The 18,004-nt window shown below is 40.9% G+C and overlaps 3 protein-coding genes across 4 annotated transcripts; all 3 read left to right on the top strand.

The window, feature by feature from the left end:
• The first annotated feature begins 955 nt into the window (after positions 1 to 955).
• LOC138588845 (galectin-related protein-like) lies at positions 956 to 11,670 on the top strand. 2 transcript variants are annotated; one of them, XM_069659090.1, is made up of 5 exons: positions 956 to 1,170; positions 1,707 to 1,790; positions 1,880 to 1,968; positions 2,662 to 2,848; positions 6,315 to 11,670. In XM_069659090.1, exons 1-5 carry the CDS (start codon positions 1,138 to 1,140, stop codon positions 6,456 to 6,458), a joined length of 537 nt encoding a protein of 178 aa, XP_069515191.1. In that variant the 5' UTR covers positions 956 to 1,137; the 3' UTR covers positions 6,459 to 11,670. The 2 variants fall into 2 exon arrangements, with proteins under 2 accessions (XP_069515191.1, XP_069515190.1); XM_069659089.1 differs by lacking the exon at positions 956 to 1,170 and having other exon boundaries at positions 1,665 to 1,790.
• Positions 11,671 to 12,524: 854 nt separating this feature from the next.
• On the top strand, positions 12,525 to 15,015 carry LOC138588934 (uncharacterized). The gene is made up of 4 exons (XM_069659187.1): positions 12,525 to 12,783; positions 12,927 to 13,289; positions 13,754 to 13,957; positions 14,073 to 15,015. The coding sequence occupies exons 1-4, from the start codon at positions 12,585 to 12,587 to the stop codon at positions 14,504 to 14,506; spliced, it is 1,200 nt and encodes a 399-aa protein (XP_069515288.1). The 5' UTR covers positions 12,525 to 12,584; the 3' UTR covers positions 14,507 to 15,015.
• A 1,021-nt stretch (positions 15,016 to 16,036) lies between these two features.
• Positions 16,037 to 17,833, top strand: LOC138588133 (zinc finger and SCAN domain-containing protein 31-like). Its single transcript, XM_069658025.1, has 2 exons — positions 16,037 to 16,333; positions 16,583 to 17,833. Exons 1-2 carry the CDS (start codon positions 16,135 to 16,137, stop codon positions 17,353 to 17,355), a joined length of 972 nt encoding a protein of 323 aa, XP_069514126.1. The 5' UTR covers positions 16,037 to 16,134; the 3' UTR covers positions 17,356 to 17,833.
• The last annotated feature ends 171 nt before the right edge of the window (positions 17,834 to 18,004 follow it).

The following is an 18,004-nucleotide window of genomic DNA, read 5'->3' as shown; positions in this document are numbered from 1 at the left end:
TTGATTCTTTTTTTTTTTTCTTTGAGTGTCAGTATGTTATGTTAAAAAGGCATTCAATCAAGACAGTTCCCCCCTGCTCCAGGGTGCTGATCCAGAGCATATCAGCACTGAAACCTGCACATTAACCATAAAACCTTACCGATTTGAGCGAATAGGAAGATACTACAGCTATGATTTATGATTCATGCCCCACACATGCTTTCTGTCTTGTTGATATCAAACAGTGAATCTAGTCCACAAGGGTAAAAGCAGATACAATTTCCTGACAGGACTGTGTGATTTAATTGGATGTATTAAATCCCTGGTATAAACGGCTTTGAGAGCTTTTAATTGGCTGATGCATCAACAATCTATAGGAAAGGACTTTGAAAGGTTGCTTCAGCTTGTAATGGCTTTAAATATCCACCAAGAGGCAGAGTGGAACTGTTAAATTAAACAGCCAGAGAGAGAGAAACCCACACACACACACAGATGGAGAGAGTCGGACGTTCGCACGCACAGGATCTGGAGAGAGACAGAAAAGGAGGGGGCTGGTCCTGCAAAAGTCAATGAAAGAGAGACAATGTGAATGTCCACTTCATTCACTGAAAAGCAATTAATGTTGAAGCTTCTCTATTTATAGCCTCAAAGCCTGCAGTATTATTCAATCATTCAAATGTATTGAGCGTGCACACTTAGTGCCCAATTAGGCCAGAGCCCAACTGTGTCATGTAAAGTGAACCGAAAACAGCAGCAGTCTAACACACGAACCAGTTATTTAATCTAAATTATTTATTAGATTGTTGTGATGATCTGGAAATAAAATGTGCACACAGCTCGTCGCTAATTGGGTGAAGGGTTGAGGAAAATCTGTCTGATTAGCCTTCTCCAACAGAAGGGGATTAAGCTTTTAGGCTGTAATTATTATAAAGCATACGTCAGCAGATATCCACCCATTTCAGGCTAACAGAGGAGCCGGAGGGTGTCCTGGTCGGTGGATGTACTCTCAGTAGGAACCGCTTAGACGTGGAGAGACCCAGGAATAGAGGCAGGAACAGGAATATCCTCCTGAGTCAGTGCCACGACGCTGACACACCACACTCCCCGGCAGGGCAGCCTCTGCTCCGATAATAAGCATCCTATGCTATTCTGCTCAAGATGGCGGTGCAGGCAGCGGAAAAGGACGGAATAGTGAGTATTTTGGAGCTTCATAGGGATCGGGGTGGGGATTGGATGGGATTTTGCTCATGTTAAGCGCATAAGGGCCTGTGGAATTGACTGTTATGTCGATTATCCGGCGCTTATTGTAAATGCAGGGCGCAGTGCGCGGCGCATTGAACGCAACGCGACTCCTCTTTCATCTGTAGCCGGAGAGGAAATCCAATATGTGCGAGGTGAAATGTATCGGTGGTATGTGCTCACCTTGGCTCCTCAACCGGTGCTCTGCAAGTTCGCTTTAACATAATAGTGCAGGTATTTGAGGCTAATGTATAACCTCGTGTGGTTGACGACAAGGATACCTGATACCAACATGACAGGTCCGCCGCCACCTCGTCATTGTTGGTTTAAAGCTTACCGCGTGCAAGGCCACACTGTGTGTTTGTATTGATGGACAGGCCTGCAGCCTCATGGTGCGTGTTTAAACTCAGTCAGGCCAGTTTATACCCTACCTGATGGAGCGATAAATGACAGTTTGCATGCTGTGTCTTTTGCCACTGGTGTTGCAGACTGTGGAGGATGACCACCTGAACGACTCGCTGGGGAACCCCGGCCTCATCTCACCTGACAAGGAGGATTTATCACGTCTCTTGGTATGAGAAGGCACTAACTGCCCCCTAAGTGTCCATATTTGATGCTCGCTCCTCGCTGTGCGTAATAAATTAAATGTACCTTTGCATAGACTGTGCCGTTCAACGGGCGAATCCGGGGCGGCATGCGGCCAGGGAAGAAGATCATAGTGATGGGCATTGTCGACCTGGAGCCAGACAGGTAAGATATCACTACACAATACATGCATGCACTCCTTATCTAGAGCTTAGCGTTATCTCACTCTATTTAAAGCACCTTTTGTCATGCATATGCACAGTGAGAGATTTAGGAGATTGTTTTTTTGTTCTAAGGGCAGTCAGACTTGCTCCTGGACACAGTGAGTAATGCGTGGGCAACCAGAGGGAGAATGGTGGCTTGTTAAGTATGCAGAGACAGGGCGTTCCCCAACAAGAGAAAAAAGGGGGGTAAAAGGGGAAAAAGAGGACCAAATGAGGCAGAATTGTTTGGGTGTGTCCTTACCCTACATGGAAACTTGTGTCAGACTTGGAAGAAACCTCCCCATGACCTCATCGTGCTCAGTGGCTGCTGCTGGCACAGTTTTCATGGCAAAGTTCATGTGAACATCCTGTCCGACAGGGCTGCTCCTAGCCTCAAAATATACAACTGTTTCCTCAGCAAGTTTGCAACTGTAATCATGTCTACACACCCAAACAAAGAGGGTTGTGTGTAAACAGCACAGCTGCAGGGGAGGGGTGGTTAACCAAACCCAGCAGCAGCAGGGATTATGCATTATTAAGACACAATTGGGTTTGCCTTAGCAGCAGCAGCAGAATTATGCCTTTGACTTATCCCAGATTAATTATTGGGCTCATATGTCTGACACATCAACCCTCTGTTTCCTTCCTCCCTCAGCTTTGACGTGAGCCTGACATGCGGCCGGGACTCGGAGAAGGAGGAGCCTCCATATGATGTAGCCCTGAAACTCACAGCTCGCTTCTCTGACCGCCAGTTTCTGCGCAGCGCCCGCATCTCTGGGAAATGGATCGGAGAGGAGGCATCCACCTCCTACTTTCCTTTCATCCCTGATCAGCCTTTTAGGGTAAACATCCTTGTCTTATAAAGTCACATGCCAGATGACTGTGGTGATAACTGTGTGCAGGCTGGTTGAAAGTCTTTGTTGGTTCTTGTTGAACACACAGGCTTTTTTGAACAGCTGTGGTCAGAAGATCAGATAAATTGTCAATTAAAGGGCTGGTTCGCCAATTTTCAGACTCTGTCTTATCATGCTAATATGAGGAGCTTATGCCATTAAGGTAGAAATAAATGCTATTTCCCTCTGTGCCTTTGGAGGACGCTATCCGCTTCTCCAATGAGCCCTGGAAAACCTCTGTCAGACTACGTAAAACGCGTCATCTGGACGAGGCCAGGGAGCTTGCTAAACTACACTTCCTCAATCTAGAACGCTCGCCTCCGGTGTCATGTCTTGTTCAAAATCATCAGGTTTGAAATGTGGACTGCAGACCTGAAGAATTTTTTAGACAATCCACCGGTATATTCTCGTTGTATTTCAGATTCTGTACCACTCTGAGCCATTGCCTGCAGCGAAAAACATCTCTCGCTGGGCCGTTCCTTTCAGAGGGAGCGGGGCAATGCACGCTGGGTGTTGTAGGAATGTAGAATGGGTGAAACCACGAGCTGTTCGTACAACTTTTTCGACAACTATGGCGCCAATTTCAAATATTATTGCTTCTGTCAATTACAGAGAACACCAGCTCTGAGAATTGCTCCTTTAAAGCTCTTTAAAATCTAATTCAAACCAAATGAGACTCACTGATTTTCATGGAATTGAATTAGTTTGAATGGGGAATTCCTGTATTTTAGGATGTAGTATGCTTGAAAGGAACATGTTCTCACCATGTGTTGCAAACCACATCAGAAAGTGTAACGGGTGTTTTTGTAGCTGTTTCAGGGCCAATGGTATAACTTTTTTTACCCAATAGTAATGTGAACAGATTTATAGAGTAAATGGGCAAAAACATCCAAAATGTTTTAAACTATTTTAGCTTTAAAGATGCTTTCTTGTAACATGGCTAAAGTGTTTCTAGATAGATTTATTTAAAGTCAAGAGAGATAATCAAATGCTCAAAGATCTTTGCAGAATAAAATAAGAGACAAACAGGAAATGCTTTTAATGCTTCAAAATATCCATCTTCTTTACATACTGGCTGTGTTCTGTGTAGTGGTCTGTTAACTGCATTAGCATCAGCTGTTTGTGTGTTTGGATGAAGTGAGGGGCTGAGCAGCAGCAGCAGCACATATGCAGGATGAGTAATTCTCATTTGACCCGGGGACTTTCTGGCTCTGTAACGTTATATTCCGCTCTAATAATTTTTAATATGGACATGAGTAGCACATATGGTGTTCGTCTAAAAATATATGATGACGTGTTTTAATTCAAACGTGAACCCACCAGCCTTTAATTCTACACTTTAAGTTATCTCTGCTAAAAAGAAGGCTCAGGCCTCGAGAAAGCATAATATACTTAACTGCTAGCCAACCACTATCTTTGACCTATTTTTGGAGGTGATCCCTGCATCTAGTTATGTAATGTCAGCTCCCTGATATAGTGTCATTGTTCGTTGTCGGAGCGTGACCAAGCAGGACAGCACAGTCATGACTGCCAAAAGCTGCAGGCTGCAGATTAAGGTTGCCAATGCAGATTGTTGCCTCACCAATTCGGAGGCATGTGGGCGAACACATGATGTGTTGTGGTTTCAAGAGTAGCACGGCCAGAGTTCATTGTAGCTGTCTGCCTCGGGAAGTGGGATCGCACCTACGAGTTTCTTCTTTTTTGGTCCGAACCGTACGAAGACATGTTGGCTTATTTTTCAGACAGCATTTTGGAGGTTTATGACACCCTAAACACACACACAAACAGTTGTTATTAAGCATCAGTCTGGATTGTGATTTGTCCGTAAGCGTTTTATAACAGACTCTACAAACAGTATTAGCAGCTGGCTACAAAATGTGAACATTCTTCTCATTAAGCCCTTAAAACTTTGCTTTAACTAACTGTTCCCTGTATTTAGTTAAAGCTGCACCGAGTAATATTTTTTATATCAACCATGAGAAAAGAATGTGAAAGGTTTTGCTAACTCTGCTGTAAAAACCAGCCTTGCACTATTGTCCAGTCTCGAACTATAAAAAACAAGCAACTACTCTCATCGTATTTCGGATTATGTACCGCTCTGAGCCGTTGCCTGCAGCGAAACAGTAGTATTTCACTTCAGCGTCTCTCGCTGGGCCGTTCCTTTCAGAGAGAGGGGCGCAATGCACGCTGGGTGTTATAGGAATGTAGAATGGGCAAAACCACAAGCTGTTCGTACAACTTTCTCTACAACTATGACGCCAATTTTGAATATTATTGCTTCTATCGATTACAGAGAACACCAGCTTTGACTGACAGTGGCTTTTTCCAGGGGCAACTTTCTCCTTTAGGAGTCGGAGGAGAAAAACAAAGCAAAAAAAAAAGAGTGAATGTTGGACTTACATTTACCAGGTGGCCTGAAACATGATGAATCATTATATTAATCTGCTGGGCAACTCCAAAGAGGCCAAAAAAAAGATCATTCATGCTATCTACATTTTTCTTTCCTAGCCAAATGCTCCAAACTAAAGTAACAAATGTGTGGGTGTAATTACGCCTACAAGAGTTATTTTTTGTGGTTGCGAAGCTTCATGTTTTCACGTAAAGTAATTCTGTGTTTGGTTAATTCAAATACCAGTCCAACAAGAGTAGAAGTGCAGTTTTTCTTCTAAGCCACGCGTGACTGCTGCAGGGTTTGAAGAATAGACCATGGTAATGTGTTTGCTACATACAGTGAATTTAAACAGTTAAAAAGCTAAAACTAAATAAAAATAATTAATATCCTCATGATTTCTTGTTTGAAGCTCGAGCTTTGGAAAAAAATAGGGCTAAAAGATGGTTAAAGTAATGTTTTGAAAAATATGATTATTTGCTATCTTGCTGAGAGTTACATGAGAAGATCAAAACCACTCTCACGTGTCTGATGCTAAAGCTAGCTGCCTGTTAGCCTAGCACAAATGCAAGGAACGGGGGCAAACTGACAGCTTTGTCATTTTAGCATTTAGTTTTTTTGTACAGATTAAACAAAGAACATAAAATGTGTTTATTAGCTTTGATGCTACATGGACATGGTGGATTTTGTTACTATTGGACAAAGCCTGGCTAGCATGTTTCCAGTTTTTGTGCTAACCTTAGCTCACCGTCTGCTGGCTTTAGCTTCATTTTCACTGCACAGGCTTCTTATCTTACTCTCCGCAAGGAAAGCGAAGAAGCACATGACATTGAAGTTTTCCTTAAAGCACTTTGAGGCGCTGGTGCTAATGTCATTGCATCTTTATGGACTGATTATAAGTAAAAATGTCCTTTGCTTAATCTCAGCTTCCAGAATTGATGATTTGTGTCCTTAACTTCTCTTTTCCTCCCTTCTTCTGTTTGTCCTGTCTCTCTCTCCATCTGTTCCTGTCTTCCCAACCTGCAGATTGAGATCCACTGCGAGCACCAGAGGTTCCGGATATTCGTGGACGGACACCAGCTCTTTGACTTTTATCACAAAGTAAAATCTTTGCCCTCTATCGACACAGTACGGATACAGGGAGATCTACAGATCACCAAGCTGGGTTAACTTCCCGCTCCTCCTGCTCTGCAAGTCGAGTGTGAAGCAAGGACTCGATCACAGATGACCACGCACACATACAGTACGCGCCTGTTACGTCATCATCCATTACCCATCATGCAACACTGCAGCGGCATCGCAACTGGAAAAAGGCTCCGGCTGTGACAAGTTAGAGTTCTTCTGCTTTATTTCTTTCACTGCTTTTCATTCCTTTCTAATGAATCAGGATCTGATACGATGAAGCTTTGACGGTGAATGTGTTCGCTCCATTTTCAGGTTTTAGCCCCAGTTCTGTCAGATCAGGGATCTCGTGGTTTATTAATAGCTACTTCATGTTGAGTTCTGTGGGGATGCTGAGGCAGAGGCAGGTGTGGAGTACGTCCGAGGATGGGAAAAATAACTCAGATTTTACGAGAAGTTACTCAGGAAAAAAATATCTGGCACAGCTAAAAGAAAAGACTAATGTTGTTTATGGGTAAAATGTCCAAATTTATTGGCTCATTTAATTCAAGGTGAATTCATTTCTTCCAAAAGCTTCTAGATAAGCTGTAATATGCATTTGATTAAATGTAAATGAAAGAATAGTGACGATTATTCTGTACAATCCAGCAGTATTGGATTTAAGCAGTGTTGGCGGGTTCAATCTGAGACTCATAAACATGATTTTCAAAACCAGATAAAAACTTTTAAAGGTTGTTTGAGTCTTTCTAGTTGTTGGTTATCTTCTAAGTCTTCTGATATGATCCCAATAGGCCGCATTGTTACACCTTGTTTCCTCTGTGCTGATGTATCTGCAACTCCTAAGGGCGCTCCCCTGCCCTCCCTTGTGTTTATCCTAGTTGCTAACATGCTGCAGTCTCACCGACCTAAATTCCATAAAAATGAGGATTCAATTATTACAAGAAGTATCAGAATAGTCCAATGCTGCAGACTCATTTAGCCATTACTGCAGCCATTCTCCTCTAGACAGGAAGTCCCGTGTGTTGAACAGGAAGTAGAATTAGGACTTCAGTCTGGTGGGCAAAGAGCAGTTTTTAAGTGAGTTAATGAATTGGACTTTGCTGTCGCACTGGCAGATTTTACATGCAAACAACTGAATTGTACACTAAACCAGTATGCAACTTATTCTCATTACAAAGCCTTTGATTAAATACATTTAGAAGACACTGTGCTGTCAAAGTGTGCAGGTGTTGGCTGAGCACAAACTACACTAAAAACCTTCAGTCACATTCGAAGCAGGATCGGCTCCTGATGGTATTTTGAATGTATAGTAGTCATGTTTCTATAGTAGCATAGCAGATATAGTGATGCACAAAATTATGAACTTAATGTCACAGTTTTTCGGTGGTACGGCTGGTGCTGTTATAGTCCATTTTCAGTATGTCTTGTGTATTTCATGGATTTTTAAATTGTTTCCTGAATCATTCCACATCAGCGTTTTGTCCACACTGAGGCGGGTAGATGTTCCATCTTTGTTTACAGCAGCCAGCAGAAGTCTAACAATTGTAATTGAATGTGTCTTAACTTCATTACATGGTTTTGTGTCTGTAACCACTCCCCTCCACACAGAATGTCTTTCCTTCGCTGAGGCAGAAAGTTTTGATAAACACACAGAGACAGTAGATGTGATTTCTAAAGCAAAGCACAGTATTACGTCTTAAGCTGCTCAGTTTACACCTCCCTCAGAATCACTTTGCTCTTTGAAGTCTTACAGTAGAAGTACGTTACAATTATACTGCATTGATTTTTTTGCTTCTTCTATCAAACAAGCAGTCCAAAACCCCCAAAATGTCCAATAACTATCATAAATCATAAAGAATAGCAGCAAATCCTGGCATTTAAGAAACTGAAATGCCAGCCTTCCTGATCGATTATAAAACTGGTTGGTTTCATAGTAAAAGCGGTAATCTTGAAGATCTCAGTTTCGTTCTCTTTAGCGGCACCTTTGGAGATAAGCAGTAATTGTGGGAGCACACTTGCCAGATATCCAAGCAGTGTTGCATGAGTGACGTCCACGGTTGGCTCGGGCTGTAACTCTCGGTTTTCCTCGCTGACAGTCGCTTTCCTTTTTAGACTGTTTGCCTTCATCTGAGCGTCGAATTTGAAAAAGTTTAAAAGTTGATTACTTGCATCCTGCTAACCCAGATGTTATTCCTTATATTAGCTTATAATAATATATAAAATGTTATTTACATCTTATTTAGCCTTATTAGAAACGTATAAATAACAAAACTTAAACCAGGTATGAAAAGCTTCAGAGGCTTTCTTAGGAGACAGATGTCCTCAAACATAAGTCATGGTTTGTTGCCACTTTCTGAGCGGCTTGACCCACAGAAGAAGCAAAGAGTCGTTGCTGGGAGACAGCTTCACAAGGTTGGACAGAAATACCACTAACACATTTACATTTATACACACAATCTTAAGCTAATGTAGGTTTCCCACCACCGTCAGCTGATGTGAATTCATAGTAATTGGGACATCTGTGCAGGACAGTTGCACTATTTCACTGCAGAGAGCTCTGGATTTCATGGGTTCCGTTGCTTTCTCTTAGATCCCTGAGCAAACTTTAACATCTTATTATTGCCTGTGCACAGTGGGCTGCAGCAGTCTGCAGCATTCATCATAAGAAAATGAGTGGTTGCTTTCCATGCATGCATACATTGAGTGTTTATCATCTCTCCCTTTATGTAGCAATAAATTTCACTGCCCCAAGACTGACTGCTCCAGGGCAGGACTTGTTTTCTCCTGGTCGGTCAGGCGGGGTCTTCCACAGTTCCTTGTTTACGCTTGACAGGCTCTGGTTTATTTCGGTCGAAAACAGGAAACAAGTACAGTTTGATATGAGAGGGCAGCGAGAAGTACAGTTTGAGGAGCTGTGAGCCAGTGGTACTATCATCACTACAGTATTACAACAGAACAAAAGTGTACAAATAATGTGTAATAATTGTGTAGAGTGGGTGTGTTTTGTGTTCCATTTATTACGCTACGTTTTCTACAATTTCTTCTAACCACGTTAATATTACCAATGTGAGGAATACGACCATAACGACGCTGTGTTTCATGGACGTGGAAACAAAGATGTGTATAATGGTGTTACACAGGTTCATGTTTCATGAGCTGGCAGCAGTTTACAGCAGTCGTGCTGTTGTTGGAAGTATGGGGGAGGGAGAAGAAAAATTGAAGACTTCTGAATTAAAGGGCTCAAACCAGGGAGGGTTTTGTGTGCGTGTTGGTGTGTGTGAGTGTATGCGCAGGGATCAGAGCTGTGTGTGGCACATTGTAACTCGATAATAGCAAATTTGTTTTCCAGTGTGCGTGTAGGGTTTCTTTTTTGCAATGTTGGTTGTGGTGCAGGTACATGATAAGCTGGCATGGTACTTCAACTCACTTATTTGGTACTTGTGCACTTTAAATAGGTGTCAACTCAAAGAGGCAGTGGGTAGGATTTAGTGGCATCTAGCTGTGAAGTTGTAGATTGCAACTAACTAATAGTTACTCCTCTTCCAAGTGTGTAGGAGGAAATACTGTGGCTGCAAAACTCCCAAAAAGTATTTAGTTTGTCTGTTCTGGGCCACTGTAGAATCAAGGCTTTGCAATATAAACCCCATGGGAATGTACCTGCTCTCTCTGTTGATTCAAAGAGGTCATTCTTAGATATCGGAAACACAATTGATTACCAATGATTGAAAACATGCTATGATTATTACATTCCTTTTCTGCCAATAGATGCCCCTAAATCCTGCACACTGATCCTTTTTAAGAGACTCACAACCGTTCAGTATTCCAGTAACAGTCTCGGTACATGTGCTTAGAAAACCTCCTAAATCTATTGTGTTTACTCCTGATATATAGTGTTAAATACAACAGCTCCTGTTCTTATGATCCCATGTCTTTTGAAGAACACTCCTGATCAATTGTAATTCTTGCTCTTATTTGAATTGTTCTTCAACCCTTTAAAAAAATGCAACTGAAAACTGAATGTTATTCTCCTTCTGATTGTAAACGATGAATACCCAGGTGGGATTACTGTTCATGTTCACCTCAGTTATTAAGGGTCCTCTCTGTAGACTACCCTTCCGACCCACAGCGTAAAACGAGGGGTGTCTGTATGTAAGAGGGACAGTCCCGCTCTTGGACTTTGGATGTACATATTTTGGAACATGGTCTCCTTTTTTTACACAAGGAATATCAGGCTGAGTTACCAGCAGAAAGCATTTTGTTGTGCATGTAAGCTAGTACCTGACGTTTTATAAACATTCATGACAGATTGAGGTATTATATTGTCGGTGTGTGGTCCATTCAAGCATGCTCTTTGTTTTTTTTTCCATCGACTGTATCAGGCGTGTTTCGAGGGCAGATTTCCACTTGTGGTTTTATTTTCCTTCCTATAGCCTAGTGTTTATGAAAATTCCAGTTTACCAAATTAAAAACGTAAGATGATGGACCAAGAATCTAAGTCAACCATTTTTTTTAACAAGTAGAACAACACAATTCTTTCCAAAAAAGTGCTAAAACCTACACGTAAGAATGGCTACACCATGATGTCCATTTCCAGTATGAAGTGTCCTCTGAATAGAAGTAGGCTGATCTGTTGCTAATGTGTTGTGTGGTTGTACAATCATGTTATCATTTCTATTTATTACAGTGTAACCAGCGGGGTTGTGTGTGTGGTAACGTCATACCTACTGTATTGGTAACGTACTAATTTTTGCTGTTTATATGAAGGCATCTTGCAAAGTGGAGTTTTTTTATAACGATGAAAGTGTCTCTTTGGTTCCGGGCTGAAATATTCAAATATTAACTACTTATACTTTCCTGTATGACACAGTCAAACTCGTGAAAAAGGATTATTTAGTTTTTACCCTAAAGCCAGTTTAAGCATCATTTTGAGTGTTTTTCCGGGTGTTGTGATTATCTGAAGTCTTTCATGTTTCCATGCATCATGTTGGGTCTCGCTGCTGTTTTCTCAGCGGAGCAGCATTCAAAAATCTGCTCCACAAATAACAGCAGCACTCACATTTATGACATGATGCAGTGTCCCAAAATATCCTTAGATGACCTTGATATTGTATCTCATTCAAAATGTGCACTTGACCAGTGTTTTGATGAAGAAGGTACATTCTGCCACCGTGGTGTAAGACTTCTCCAAATGTTTCTTTTTCCCTCCTCATGCTTTTGTAAAAACAGCTACTTTGCAAACCAATAAACTTCTCATCTTGGAGATGTTCTTGTGCTCAGTGTCTCTGTCTGTAAATGCTCCAAGTAGACAAATTAACCAGGTGGGTACATGCTTGTTTACCTAACATTTGCATTTATTACTTCGAGAATTGACCCACCTTTACTTGCTGTTACACTAAACATACAAAGTAATGCATCAAAAAATACAATCCAGTATCTGAAATTTTGACTGACCACTTTTTGTATTTTAAGTACATTTAGATGCTAATACTTGGTTAGATTTTAAATGCAGGGCTCATACTTTCTTATTTTCAGCTAACAATGATCAATCAATCAATGCCACTCATTCAGACCAAAGACCTCTTCTTTCTCTTCATCCTTGTCATTAACGCCCATGTTTAGCATCACAATGTCTCCACCACGTTACTCAGTCTGTTATCGTCGCCACTCATCCCCACCAGAGATGAGTCCGATGAGGGTTTTAAAACACTAGAAAGCCCAATAGCCTACACTGAGTTAACTGTTTTTCCTAGTAGTTTAGTAGTTTCTAGAAGTTTCTCCTAGGTCATCATCACTCGTGTCACTAGAAAGTCATCACTTATACTAAAAATACTAAATATATGATTATATCTAAATTTATACATAGCTGTATTTTCGTTTTGCTCCTTCATTGTCTCAAACGTGTGATAAATTAAAATTATTGTATGTATATATTTACCGGTATTTGTCATCAACACAATAGAGAGCAGTAGGGAGATTAAGAGACATCCACGACAACAGGGGGCGCTGGTAAAGATCTACTACGTGTGTCATAAAGTTGACCCGGAAGCATTTACTTGTTTAGCTTATTTACGCTACCGAGCTGAGTTTTCTGTCGCCGAGGAGTTTAACTTGTTATTTTAAATCCCATGTGCCCTCTCAACACTTCCCGGTGACGTTATCCGGGGCTCCTCCATCATGTCGGGGACGCAGCTGCTTAGAGAGCTTGTCAACGAGCGACTAGCAGCGGCTGCAGAGGAAATCTTTGGACTTGTGGAAAAGACGATAGCAGAGTATCAGGATGAAGCTGTCCGCTCCAAGAAAGAAATCATCCAGCTGAAAAAGCAGATTGAGCAGCTCACAGTGTGTAAACCTGAAGTGATGTTATTCAGAGCAGGTCTGTGTCATCACGTACTGTTAGCTTGTATTGTATAAAACTATAATGGCTGTTAAAAATGTCGACTTCTGAAAATATACATGAGTTAAATATTGCAGTTTTTTGTCAGGTTTTAAGTGTCGAGCATCTTCTCTTTCCTTTAGATATCCAGCCGGTCGCCGAGAATCTAAATCCTTCACTGCAGCAATGTGACATTAAGGTGGAAGAGATGCCAGTTCTGGATGAAACAGAAAACCAAGAACATCCACAGGTCAAAGAGGAGCAGGTGGATCAGTGTATCAGTCCAGACATGGAGGTTGATACTTCCAACAGTGCTGAACTCAGACATCCCAAATTAGAGCCAACAACTACCTGTGAGCTGTTCGCATCTACCACTGCTGTAACAGGGAGGGTAAACAAAAACATGGACAGTGATGGTTCATCATCGCCTCATCAATGTAATAGTGTTGAAGTCATTGTGGAACAGGGACAGTCTCCGACGGAGGAAGAGTCTTGCAGTTTTTCTGGTAAATTCTCTTCATTACAGATAACATTTACAATCATACAGGTCACAAATGTCTAGTGATAGGGCAACAAGCATTATGAATGCTGGGGTAGGCAGCTTTGGAAAATCAGAGGTAGATGATTCATACAATTAACTATGTGAAATGAGGGGAAATACCAAAAAGTTAAATGTTTTTGACAGTGCAGGATTGGTTCATTGTATGGCTTTAAAAAGTATGTGCATGTCAGCAGGTAAATCTAACATCTTATTTAAAATCAGGAAAGACTGAAAACTAAAGGGAACAATGTTTGCATCAGCTGTTCTTATATCTGTGATTATTGCATTATCCTGATGTTATCCCTAACTTTAGAACACTGATGGGTTGTGGGCAGCGAGGTTTAAGAGCAAGATCTCAGGTTATTTTTTACACAAATCATGGACCTCCCTGTCGTCTTCTTGCATTACTCAGTGTGTTCTTCATTCTAGGTATGGATGTTGATTGCGTTCAGGAAATTCAGAGAGCACTTCCTGACCTGGACTATGAGAGGCTTATGAGTGTTGTTGACTACCTGGCAACAGAAATTGGAGTCACAAAGAGAGACGACCTAGCCTATGTTGAGAAGCAAGACTTGCAGTATCATTTACCACCAATACAATGTTGTAAAGTCATCCAAACACTCAAACAAAGAGGTGAGAAGAATACATCTAAAGCTGTTTTTAAAAAGCTGCTATTTTTATCTGCATTCTGTTTAAACTTTAAATTACCAATACCTTAAAATCTATCTTGTTTTGTTTTTATTTACAGTGCCTAGAGATACTCTCTTCAGCAATGTTTCTAATAAACAAACGCTCCCTTTAGACACCACATGTACACAGCTACACAATCCTGGACCCTCATCGACAAAAACACGGAACTCATGGATAAGCAAGTTAGAAATTCCTTGGGACAAGTTGCCTGCTTCACTCTTACAGGCCATAACAAGAGGAACGAAGGCTTTCCCTGCAGATAGCAGAGCCATGGTGAGAGCCGTGGTGGACGCAATGCAGGAACACTGTCCAAACCCCAACAAGGCTGCCTGCATAGAAGTCGCAAAAATGATTGTGTCAAAATATCCTGATACATTTTCAGACACAACAGAGGAAGGAGGACAATTTGGGAAAAGCTTCGTTTCATTTGTACATAAGCTCAAGACAAGAGTTGAACATGTCAACCGCGACAGTAAGTGTAAGAGAAAGTGACACAACAAAAAGGAAAATTACAGAAGCTGGTGAAAAGTGTTTCTCCGGCTGACCACGCCTACAAAGTCTCACATAATCTAGAAGCTGTACATTCAGATGACATCAGGAATTCTCTCAGCTTGAGAAAAGTTTAAGAAACTTAAAACGCCCATGAATAAAACATTCATAGTATAAGGGTGCCATGTATTTCAGTTGTTAGAGCATGGGCCCCATGCGCAGAGTCCTGACATTGTGACTCCTGGTTAGACTCCAGTCTTTGGGTTTTCTGTATTGCATGGGAAGAGTTGCAGTGCAGCATCTTTGCACTGATTCACAGAAACTGAAAGGTCAGCATTTCAAAAAAGTGATCTCAGGTATAATGCTTGTTTTGTTGTTGGAAATGTGGTAACTAAGTATGCTTTTGTGCCTTTTTTGGTATCAATGTTTGAGAGGTTTGTTTGGTAGTAAGTACACTAAAAAGTTGGTAGTTCATCAGTGTTGTAACAAGCATTTTGTTCACATTACCATAAATATTAAAGACATTATATTGAAGATTTCAGTTGTGTTCTCTTTGGCGCCACCTAATGGTGATAAACAGCAATTGTGGGAGTACGCTTCCCACATATCTAGACGTCCACGGTTGTAACTGTGTTTTCCTCGCTGACGGTCGCTTTCTTTTTTAGACTGTTTTCCTTCATCTGAGCGTCGACTTTAAGTCGAGCTGAAACGGCATTTTCGAGAGTATCTAGCTTCCGTATCGATACGTATTCCTGAGTGAAACTGGACGTGCAGGCGGGACATATCATTAGAGGGATTTGATTTGATCGTTGAGAAGTGGGCGTAGACAGACGTTCTTCACAGCGCATTAGCTGCCGAGCGTTCTTGGTGCTCTGCGGCTAAATGTTGCAGATTGATTGGTTGAAATTGTTTGGTGCTAACTTACGTAAGCATGCGTGAAATGTACTTTTACCCGGAAGAAAAAATGATTGGATTTTGATGTAAAAAATATGAAGAAATTGATTTTCTGTATTTGTTTTGGGCTATATTGTCAAATAGATGCACAATATTACCGGGGATGTGATCTAAAAGGATTAAACATTTTTCATTTCACCTCGACTTTAACAGATATTTATTTACAAGAAAATCTTCTAGATTATACCTTTGAATATCATGATTGAACTCTAACCTTTCAGTTTTTATTCATATTTAATTTACCTTTTAAATATTTCCCTCGTCTTGAGAGAACTTGGCGTATGCCAGGAATCTTTACTGATGATGGCCTTAGCTTATTGAAACAAACTGTACAGGGGATAAACCTTAAAAAAAACAAAACAACAACAACAAAAAGCCGTTGTCTCATTAAGCTCATTCAGCCAAGTTTTTGCGGTTTGCAGTTGTACGTTAATTTTTTTTTTTAATCGATCATCATTCTTTTTTACAGCAAGAGAGTCCTCCACGGAAGCAGGGGGCGCTTGTGAATATTTATCCTGCGATTCCTAAAATTGAGCAGGAAGTATTTACTGACATTGCCATCATCGGTCGTTTGTCTCACACCAGGCGTATTTTTGTTACCGAGGGGCTTTATTTTGTTATTTTAAAGTCCGTGTGCCCTCTCAAAAATTACCGGTAACGGTAGCCGGGGCTCCATCATGTCGGGGACGCAGCTGCTGAGACTGTTGGTCAACGAGCGACTAACAGCGGCTGCAGAGGAAATCTTTGGACTTGTGGAAAAGACGATAGCAGGGTATCAGGATGAAGCTGTCCGCTCCAAGAAAGAAATCATCCAGCTGAAAAAGCAGATCGAGCAGCTCACAGTGTTTAAACCAGAAGTGATGTTATTCAGAGCAGGTGTGTGTCATAACGAATTCAGCAGTAGCTTTTAGCCGGTTGCTGTATGTTAGTACAGTGCTAAGGTGCTACAGGTTGTAACGCAACTCAATGAGCACACATTAAACTGTAATGGCTGTAAAGACGATTCTCTTACTTTGGGAGCATGAATGATACACGTCTCACTTGCACTTGAACAAACATGTTTAATCAAACGTGTCATTCTGGATTATTAAACAGGTTATACCATGTGTTTTATCTGTCTTGTAGACACCCATCCTTCACTCCAGCAATGTGAGATCAAGGTAGAACAGATACCAGATCTGGAGGAAACAAAAAACCAAGAACACCCACAGGTCAAAGAGGAGCAGGTGGATCAGAGTATCAGCCCAGACATGGAGGCTGTTACTTCTGAGAATGCTGAAGACAGCCTTCCCAAATCTGAACCAACAACTGACTTTGAGCTGTTACCACCTCCCACTGCTACAACTGTAAGTGTAAACAAAAACATGGATGACAAATTGAAAGAAAGGGATGGATCATTGTCGCCTCCTCAAAGTCATATTGTTGAAGTTGTTTTGGAACTGAAAAAGCCTCCAAGTGAAGAAAAGTCTTTGAAGAAGGACTCTCATCCTGTAATGCACATGGAAAGAAGTAACGGGAACAAAGCCTTTAAATGCTTTGAATGCAACAAGGTGTTTCATGAAAAGCGCCATCTTATTCGGCATGCAATAGTTCACACAGGTGAAAAGCCTTTCAGCTGTGATTTCTGTGGCAGAACATTTGCCCAAAGCTTTAATAGGAATGTTCACATGAGACTGCACACTGGAGAGAAACCATATTTTTGTCAGAAATGTGGTAAACATTTTGCCTATAGCCGTCATCTTAGAGTGTGCAAATCAACACAAAACAGAAGGTCAAAGATATTTCGCTGCTTAACATGTGGAAAAACTTTTCACACGGATATAGAACTGAACTTGCACATGGAGGTTCATGAGTCATGGAAACGACACATCAGTGAGAAACAACAAGGACAGGAGTGAGAGGAGATGAACTTAAAGCTGTGTGAGAAAATGTCATCAATGTGAATCAAATACCTTTCAAATTATTCAAACATTCATATAGTGGAATGGTGTGTTTAAACTAAGATCTGTCACAAAAGCAATATGTATGTAAATTTGTTGGAATATAGCTGAAATTGTATTTTTAATGTTTTTTATCTGAAGTTAGATGTTTATCATATTTCTACCCAGAAAAGGTGGTGTTTTCATCAACTTGCTTCAGGTTAATTAATTTATTTATTATTCTTTTTTGTTTTTTATTAAATTATATGATGATTGCATAAATTCTAAATCTTGTTACAGTATGTCAACATAAGCAAACCAGTGTGGGGACGTATATCATAAGGTATGGTCGTGTGACATAAGTGTGGCCAGGGAAGTCTTTGCATTCAAATTATACAAAAATACACATCTTTACTCTGTGCAAGTACTAAAACTTCAAATAAAGTTTTTGCTCATTCATTGTCAAAACTTTCACTTTGTTCATAAAAGAATTTCAAAATTGAAATGAATGAAAGGAAATAATGGTAAGACAGCCTTGTCCTTTACAGTAGCTGGGCAAGTTTACTTCTCAGTAAGCCTTCATAATACTTGTGATGGACTAATTTCCTGTTTTCCCTTATTGACTGTC

This window comes from Semicossyphus pulcher, unplaced genomic scaffold (genome assembly GCF_022749685.1).
Source record: "Semicossyphus pulcher isolate SPU_LCO1_2020_fin unplaced genomic scaffold, fSemPul1.0.p SCAF_12, whole genome shotgun sequence".
Lineage (NCBI taxonomy): Eukaryota > Metazoa > Chordata > Actinopteri > Labriformes > Labridae > Semicossyphus > Semicossyphus pulcher.
The sequence above is the reverse complement of the archived record's forward strand: the minus strand, read 5'-3'. Positions and strand labels throughout refer to the sequence as shown.

Excerpts from the sequence above, each read along its gene's own strand:
- LOC138588845 (XM_069659089.1), top strand. The coding sequence starts at position 1,665 with ATGACAGTTTGCATGCTGTGTCTTTTGCCACTGGTGTTGCAGACTGTG. Across the intron at positions 1,791-1,879 it reads AGGATTTATCACGTCTCTTG|ACTGTGCCGTTCAACGGGCG; the intron begins GTATGAGAAGGC and ends ACCTTTGCATAG. Across the intron at positions 2,849-6,314 it reads TCCCTGATCAGCCTTTTAGG|ATTGAGATCCACTGCGAGCA; the intron begins GTAAACATCCTT and ends CCCAACCTGCAG.
- LOC138588934 (XM_069659187.1), top strand. The coding sequence starts at position 12,585 with ATGTCGGGGACGCAGCTGCTTAGAGAGCTTGTCAACGAGCGACTAGCA. Across the intron at positions 12,784-12,926 it reads AGTGATGTTATTCAGAGCAG|ATATCCAGCCGGTCGCCGAG; the intron begins GTCTGTGTCATC and ends TCTTTCCTTTAG. Across the intron at positions 13,958-14,072 it reads CCAAACACTCAAACAAAGAG|TGCCTAGAGATACTCTCTTC; the intron begins GTGAGAAGAATA and ends TTTTATTTACAG.
- LOC138588133 (XM_069658025.1), top strand. The coding sequence starts at position 16,135 with ATGTCGGGGACGCAGCTGCTGAGACTGTTGGTCAACGAGCGACTAACA. Across the intron at positions 16,334-16,582 it reads AGTGATGTTATTCAGAGCAG|ACACCCATCCTTCACTCCAG; the intron begins GTGTGTGTCATA and ends TCTGTCTTGTAG.